The sequence below is a fragment of the Triticum aestivum genome, chromosome 7B, assembly GCF_018294505.1.
Source record: "Triticum aestivum cultivar Chinese Spring chromosome 7B, IWGSC CS RefSeq v2.1, whole genome shotgun sequence".
Lineage (NCBI taxonomy): Eukaryota > Viridiplantae > Streptophyta > Magnoliopsida > Poales > Poaceae > Triticum > Triticum aestivum.
The window spans coordinates 26,060,013-26,068,749 of NC_057813.1; the positions used below are offsets into that span (position 1 = coordinate 26,060,013).

At 47.7% G+C, this 8,737-nt stretch overlaps 1 protein-coding gene across 2 annotated transcripts in view; it reads right to left on the bottom strand.

Moving 5' to 3' along the window:
- Positions 1–70: 70 nt before the first annotated feature.
- LOC123162256 (protein ACCELERATED CELL DEATH 6) overlaps positions 71–8,737 on the bottom strand; it is an 11,874-nt gene continuing 3,207 nt past the window's right edge. For both annotated transcript variants that reach the window (XM_044580031.1, XM_044580032.1), the window contains exon 4: positions 71–1,888. In XM_044580031.1, coding sequence (XP_044435966.1) covers positions 1,202–1,888 — 687 coding nt within the window. In that variant the 3' untranslated portion in view covers positions 71–1,201. The remainder of the gene's footprint in view (positions 1,889–8,737) is intronic.

Below are 8,737 nucleotides of genomic sequence, written 5' to 3' on the forward strand. Positions count from 1 at the left end.
GAGGCATCCGTGCGCAACACCTCATTGAGAACCATTAAGGTATGGCCGTACATGGAATATACTGTGTAATGGCTATATGATGGGTGCTGCCTATAAATAGCACCATGGCAGTGCATCTAGTGCTTTCCTAGTAGGTTTTAGATGATTAATAACAGTCGATTAAGGGATTAATATGTTTATCTAGTATACACAAGAACATTGTCTTAGGAGTTACTTTAACCGCGTGGATGTTGACCCCTCAAAACGGAGAGAAGAAAAGGTACGGGCTATAGCCCTGAGGACGCATACGCTCTTGAGGAATCAAGAGTTGTTCTGGCGTGCTTCAAAAGTTAGAGCATTACTGAAGGTTGAAGACATAGTATTTTTCAAGGGGTTTAGATCTTCAAGGTAGAAATTGAAACATGGTTGTGTTCTCGATCTAATTCAAAATATTTTCACAACAACCCGCTTGGATCAAGAGCTAAGATCTTTACACATGTGGTTTTACTTAGTACACAATTGAGTTGTGGTTTTACTTGAGTGGCTCGGCCGCCCAGAAGACTTGCTCTAACATGAGCGGCCAACCGCGCCCAGAAGATAGTCTTGCTCTGACGTGAGTGGCTTGGCTGCCCACAAGCTAATAGTGCATTTAGCAAGTGGAGTTTGTGGGTCCTCATATAGTGGGTTTAGGGTCACCACAAATCTCTACCGTTATCATAACTAAAATCACTAATAACTGGAGTCAGTGTTTATATTCCAACAACGTTATAATTGGAGTCGGCACACTAAAATCACTAATAACTGGAGTCAGCCTAACAGTAAGTCCTATAGAAGAAGAAACAGAAAGGACTACTGTTTTTTCTTGGCTTGCATCAGCTTTTAATCATACGACACATACAGCTCCACAAAAATCCAGTGGTCGCAACGCAACTCACAGCCAACATAGAAAGAGCAGAACCAAATGGACATAAGGAAACGAACATTGTGCAGATGAAGGTGTTGATGAAGTAGGAAACTGACCAAATAAAATACTCCCTCCGTTCGGAATTACTTGTCGTAGAAATGGATGTATCTAGATGTATTTTAATTCTAGATACATCCATTTTCAAGACAAGTAATTCTGAACGGAGGGAGTAGTAACAAGTGCCTGTGCCAGTTCAGTGATCTCGAGGTACTTGAAGCTTGCGATGCACGTATGAGTGATGACCCCATCGTCAACTAATTAAAGGAATGATAATCCTATAATAGTCGCGGAGACTACCAACATAACAATTATCCTTATTAATCTCATTCCACGTAGGCTCGGAAGCAAGGTGCGGCACCATGTTCGGACACCAACCCTTTTGATCAAGGTCCTTACGCTAAGAAACAGCATGGCGGACATTGTGAAGTGTGGTAAAGTGGCTAGAATGGCAAATGCACAGGCAGTGATGGCAAACCTGAAACCAACTGGAGAAGCGACCACATAGACCCCCGACATAAAGACGGCGAGCATACACAGCGCGGCAAGCTCGAGTAACAGCCATCCAACTGCAAGGTGGGTGAAGCGTGTATTCCTGTCCGCTACAGAAATGCCTGCCAATGTGCAGCAAGACGTCGCTGCCGCCGAGAAGACAAACGCTAAGGCGTCCGAGACCATGAACGCTTTGTACACGTGCATCTTTGCTCTCCCAAGTGTGCTGCTCGCGTTGCTGGAATCGATGTAGAATTTCGAAACGTTGAAAGGGGCCGCAAATGCTACGTTCAGGATAAGCACAGCACAGACGGCCATGAGCCCGGCTGACTTGCTAATTGCTTCGGAATTCTTCTCCCTGTCAGCTGTTGTGAAGTTGGTAGAAAAATGATCCCACCGACCAGTGCCATATTCAGCCTTAGCAAGTACAAGGTCATTCGCAATCCATTGCCGGGGCTGGAATGAGAGGTGTAGTATAAGTTAGAGAACAGATGAATGTGATTGTAAGAGCATTCCAAAGAAAAAAGATACACGAACGAGTTACAAGAAGAGAGAGAACCCTAGCTACAAGATCATAGCCGTCTACTTCCTAAGGCTGAACCTACAATTAATAGGTGAAATTTCAGTTTTATATAGGAAAAAAAATCCAAACTCACAATTATTTGCAGAAACCTCCTCTTGGTAGGGTTTCTACCTCTCACCATAGAGTAGTTTATCACAGACCTGCGGATTCATAGTTAGTACCTAGATGTCTTCTTCTCTCTCTTTCATCTTCAATACAATGTTTTCCTCGATGTTTTTGGAGATCTATTCGATGTAATATTCTTTTGCAGTGTGTTTGTTGAGATCAATGAATTGTGGGTTTATAATCAGATTATTTATGGATATTATTTGGGTCTTCTCTAAACTCTTTTATTCAGTTTTCTTGTACGTGAAAAGTACGTATGAGTATTCTTAATTTGTCTTACGTGCATGACTCTCAAAGAACTTTTGAACAACCATACAATAAATTAATCTTTTATATGACAAAGTGGCAACCACATCTTAATGGCAATCCAACTAGGAAAAATCTTACAACACACGCGCGCACACCTTGAAGAAGATAAAACACGGTAGCTGTGCGGCACCAACGATCCACCGACATGCCTCATCCCACGCCGCCCTTGGACAACCAGCTCCCGACATATCGCCTTGGGCACTATCGTGTGGACAAGCGCCAGCGCGACCAGATCGCCGCCACCAGAACCTCCCAAAGAAGATCTGCATTCCGCCCTTCCGCGGCAGTTTTCACATGGAAGCCCGCCATGCAACCTCACTGACTTGGCTATTCGGGTTAGGGCATCTCCAAAGTCGACTCTCAAATGTCCCGCATCCGTTCGAATCATGATGTCCAGACCGTACAAGCCATCCAAACAATCCTGTATCGGTCCACGGTGCGGTTCTGACGTACTTTCTTTCACAAACCAGAGACAAACGTGAGGGGCCTTTACAGGAGTCTGGACCGCTCTCAAGCCCCCTTCTAACCATACTGGCCCACCAGAAAACCCTAACCGCCCCTCCTGCGCTTTCCATCCCACGCACCGCGCCGCTTGTCGCGCCGCATTCATGCCAGCTCACGGCATGCAACAGCTGGCATTGATGCCGCGGTTTGACCGGACAGGAGGGCGGCGCTGACGGACTTGACCTCTTAGGCGTCGCCGATTTAATGTGGGCGCCGTGTCCCGAGGAACTAACTCCGGCCGCTATGCCGCATTGATGTGGGCTAACTGCCCCTTCGCCTGGGCCTCGCTGCAGCTATTTAAGCCATGCGCCGACGACACACAGAGTCGCACTCCCCCTCCCCGAGCATCGGCCCCCTTCCCTCCTTCGTCTCCGTGCCCGAGCCCCTCCTCTTCGACCCCAGCTAAGGCGATGCCGAAGTCATGGTTCTCCATGCCGACAAATGGAGTAGGCGGAAGCTCCTCCTTCGGCGGTTCTTAGCACCGCCGCCCACGCTCTCCGGGCCCGTCGGCTTCCACGGCGGTCGGGTCCTCCTCCAAGGAGGAGATCGTCATCTCCTCCAGTGACGAAGAGGACCAGGCACCACCGTAGCAGCCACCCCAACTCCTCAAGGAGGCCGCTCTGATGGACGAAGATTTCGTCCATCAGACTGAGATAATAACGGAGCGCTCGCTCCGTTACATGGGACTGTCGTCGCCATCGCCGACGTGCATGGAGGAGTCATCGTCCCCGCCACACCACGCATGAAGCGCAAGCCGGCGTCCCTGCTCCGGCCTGTGAAGGAGGAGCGGGCCTCACCCCAGCACAACCGCATTGTCTAGATCATATGTCGCTTGAAGGAGGAGCCGGCCTTGCCCCCGCACCACCGTGGCCTCCAGATCGAACGCCGGGACAAGGAGGAACCGGCATCTCCACCACGCTGCTGGTACGGCTATGAGTTGTCTCCCACGATCAAGAAGGCACGGGGCTGCCTCCTCCACTACCTCGAAAGAGATTGTACGGTCTACAAGATAGAATTTTTTTTTCTATTTTTTCTTCTTCTCCTCTATTCCTTTCTTCTTCTCCTCTTTTTTTTCTTCTTCTTCTTCCTTCTTCCTTCTTCCTCTTTTCTTCCTTTTTCTTAATTATTTTCCTTTCTCGTTGTTGTCGCGTCGTTGTCGATATAACCCCCTCGAGATAACTTCGACATGAGGGGCGGTCGATATATATACCCCCCCCTCGGCCCTCTCGCTCGACCAAAACTCTCGAGGACACCCAAACCCTAGAGAGAAAACGATGTTGGTCTCCTACCCCCTCCCGCCGCGCCCCTACCCGACAAATTAACTCTCTCGAGGCCACCCAAATTTACCAAGTTAAAAGAGTGTTGTCGTCAAGGCCACCCCAAACCTTTGAAGCGTTGTTGTGTCGAGGCGACCCCAAACCCTAGAGAAGCAGCATCGAGGCCACTAACATGATTCCTTATTGTGATGAGCTGGCTAGTTCTACGTTTGCCACATATATATATATATATCCATCTGTACCATGTTTGAATAATAATTGACATGTTGTAAATATTTGCAGAAACTATGGAGCACTGCCGAGACGAAGAAACAGAAGCGATATTGAGGGACATAATCGCAAATAGAAGGGATGAAGTTGCGTCATTTCTCCTCGACACCGTTGGTCAGCTGGAAGAACAGGGTGAAGAAGAGGGCTATGTTCATGATGGCTTCGGGCCATTAATGCCGGTACAAGAACAGGACTATGTTCATGATGGCTCCGGTGACACAATGGAGGTACAAGAAGGAGACCGTGATGACTGCTCCGGTGACCGAACTGAGCCCGGCCAGGTATATATATATTAGTTAAGCCCGTACTGACTAGTTAATTGATGCTTCCATTGTTTTGGTATATGTACACATATTAATTACTCTCGTCTTTCTTCCTTATAATTTCTAGCCCTCCGGATCGAGCACAACTTCGGTAAGGAGACGAGGCCCGAAGAAAAAAGTTGAGCTCGGATGAAAAGTTCGAGATCATAGAAATCGTGCCCGACGGTGAACCGATTGAACCCATCCGAACAAGGAAGGCATTTTCTGCTCAGTGCGGGGTTCTTGTTAGGGAGAAGATCCCGATCAGCATCCAGCAATGGTATAAGCCTAAGGAGGAAGACCCTGAGGTGTCTTATGTCAATGATATGCAGAAGGAATATCTTTGGACTGAGCGGAAGGAAAATTTCACCCTACCTCCAGAGGAGGATCTGAAGAAGCCAGTTAAAGAGGAATTAATCAAGTCTTGTGCTCTTAAGAAGATGGCAACCCTAATGAGGAGGTGGAGGAAAGAGCTGAACCAGTTTGTCAAAAATAAAAAGACACCAGAATTCATCGGCAAATATGAGAAGATCAAAGATCAGTGGCCCGCATTTGTGGCCCACAAGACATCGGAAAAGAGTAAGAAGATGTCGGAGACAAACAAGAAAAATGCTGCGAAGGAGACGCTTCACCATCGCACGGGGTCAGGTGGCTACCTGCAAGCCCGGCCTAAGTGGTCCAAGGCTGAGAATGATCTGCTTAAAAAAGGGATCGAACCAGAGACAATGAGATGGCCAGACCGTTGCCGGACTTGGTTCTTCGGGTCTGGCGGAACCTTGGACCCTGTAACAGGGTTTTGACAGTGGACGGACGAGCAACTGGAAATACAAGTCAAGAACCTTCGACACTATATCGATGCAGCGCAGCGAGGGACGTTCCTTCCAAATAGGGAGAAGGACGAGCTCACAATGGCCCTTGGGAATCCTGAGCACCCTAGACGGACACGAGGCACGCCAGGCTCCATTCCATGGAAGGTTGGTTTTCCGGACGCAGGGGGTTACAAAACCCACGAGAGGAGGAAGAAACTGGAGCAGGACCAACTGCAGGCGGTGCACGAAAGGGTAATGGGGCTAGAGGATCGAGAAGAGGAACGAGAAGCAGCAGATCGCAGCAAACGACCTGCCGAAGCTACCCTGCCATCTCAGCAGAGAAGCAGCGTGGCTTCCACCGAGCTGCTTCAGCCGGAGCATGTCTTGACGGCTCCTGCCAGCTATCCCGTGGATGGTATCACGGAGTCTCAAAATTGCCACATGATGGCGCGATGGATGAATTTGAAGGTCAAGGCGGCTGTTGGCCAAGTTTATCCTAGTGGACCCGGCACAACTTATCACTGCTAGCCGATTCCAAAAGGATATGCTAAGGTGATGGTGGATGAAATAACGGAGGGATTTGAGGACCTCGTGATTGACCACCCTACCGGTGAAGGGGAGACTAGGCTGGGTTCTGCTCTGAAGACTCCATGCCTATGGAAGAAGGAGCTCATCAACCTTCTGAACTGAACGCCTCCGCCTCCTCCTCCTGCTCCGGCGAGTCAGGGCACTCCGCCTCCTCCTCCGGCGAGTGACGATCAGAGCACGCGTGGCGGCACTCCGCCTCCTTCTCCGCCTGCGCCGGCGCTCCCGAGCAGCCAGCAGCATCCTCCTTCTCCGCCTCGCCAGCAAGGGCGGAAGAGACCCGCCGCCGCCCCGGCTGCTCCGGCGCGTCGTACTCCTTCTCCTCTGCCTCGTAAGCAAGCACGAAAGAAGACAGACGCCGCAGCCGCTCCGCCTGCTCCGGCGTCTAGCAGCACAACCAGAGGCGGGAGGCAATACAAATACGGTCCATCCTCTCTCAAGCCTCTAGAGAAGTTATCGTACGAGAGACCCGAGGAGGAAAACGATAGGATTGTGCGGACCCACGTGAAGGAGTTCTTTGAAGGGGTGAAAGCAAAGAGACATCCACCTCCGGAGGAGAAGGTAGATCCGGTGAAAGCAAAGCGCACTATCGATGCCCTGAGGAAACCACCAAAGTCTCCGCCGAGAACCAACTATGAGCGCATTACTGAACAGACATATCTCCAAGCCCAGCGGTCGGGAACTACTGTCAGTGCTAAAAGGTCAAAAGAACGAGCAAAGGGGAAAAAATTGCCCAGCTCGGCGAACAAGCACAGCAATCGTACCCCCCGCTCAATGTGTCTAATGCTCCGGGGACGGTGGCCGGTTATGGCAATCTTGACGATTACCTGCCTGACGATGCACTTCCTGATTTCTTGGAGGTGGACGAACACAGATACGAGTACGGGAAGCCTCTCGTCAAAGATGAAAAATCTCTGACAACAATGATGCGAAGATTCCATAATTGATACATGGAAACCTGCAGAGAGTCTGAGGGTAAGAATGCTTTGTATCTGCATATTAAAGAGGAGCACGATCTCGTTGCAAATGATCTGTTGACTATTCCATTTGATGAGTTCTTCACGTTCTTCAATCAAAAGGCCCTCGATAAACTAATGGTCTTTTGCTACTGTCTGTAAGTACTATTTCTGTCATTAAGTCTCTATATATAGCTCGGCTCTTTCATTTCATGTATTTATAATTAATTATCCTCAATATATTGTGCAGACTGAAGATCGTCGAGTGCAAAAAGCAAGAAATTTATGATATTGGGTTCATTAACACAAATATCATAGATGAATTTCTGGTTAAAAAGGACATCAAAGAGGCCGAGGACAACGTGCTACAATCATTGATAAAAAATCAAAACAAAGATACCATACTCTTTCCTTACAATGGCAAGTGAGTGTTACTGTCGTGTGCATATTCGGTTTCCCTTATTACTCGAGCGAGGTTATAGTAATGTAATTGATGAGTTATGCATGCGTGCGCAGGTACCACTATATTCTTCTGGAGATTAAGCTTGAGCGTGGACTAGTAACCGTCTTAGACTCGAGACGGAAAGATCCCAAATCCTATGCGGACATGACTGAAATGCTCAGCAAGTAAGTTCAATCGATCATTATCGCACCATATCGGCAACTTTTTGTTCATTTCCTGATATCTCAAGTAATAATAATTATTTTCTTTGTCTTGCAGGGTTTGGAAACAGTTCACCGCAGAAGCTCCGGGACTGCCGAAGGAGCTGCGATATACATACCCGAAAGTAAGTACTACTGGCTAGCTAGTTGCGCGCATCTCCCGTTGATTCTATAGTTATACTTTCATCAATGCCATTTATAATGCTTCATTATCAGTTTCATTGACCTCTATTTCTCGTAAAGTGCTTGTGGCAGGAAGAAGGGAATGATTTCTGTGGATACTACGTGTGCGAGTTCATCCACAACGCGACTTTGGAAAACAAGCGGGGCTACTCTCAAAGACAATATGAAGTGCATAAGCAATAATATTCACAATTTCATTTTATTACACCATCATTTCTGTTGAGTTTCATTCATATATATGTATTAATTAACCCCCTTCTTCAAATTAGACGTGGCAGATGCAGAATGAACTCCTAGAACCAGATCGCATGAAAGCAATTCAAGAGGAATTGGCGGGATTCTTTCTTGACCACGTCATCAATAAAGCCGGAGAATACCATGTGGAAATTGATTTCAATTGCTAGGGGATTGTAATTATAAGAGATCTTATACATATTGTACATGCATGTATGTAGCCAGTAGCGTCAGATACTTGTTGTTCGACAAATCTCTCGGAGAAGGAGAGAGGTCGATCGATCACTTCTCTCGGTATGCATGAACTTCTGTACTGAATGGTTTTCTCGATCACTTATGTATATATAGTACGTAGAGTCGACCAAGCACGGACATAAAAGAGGACACTTCTCTTTATTAATTAGCTAGCTAACACAATATATGAAACACATAAATTAACCCCCCAAAACCCCCAATCCCCCCCCCCCTCCTTTAAAAAAAATAACAAAAACCCCAACCAATGGAATGCTGACGTGTGGATGCTTT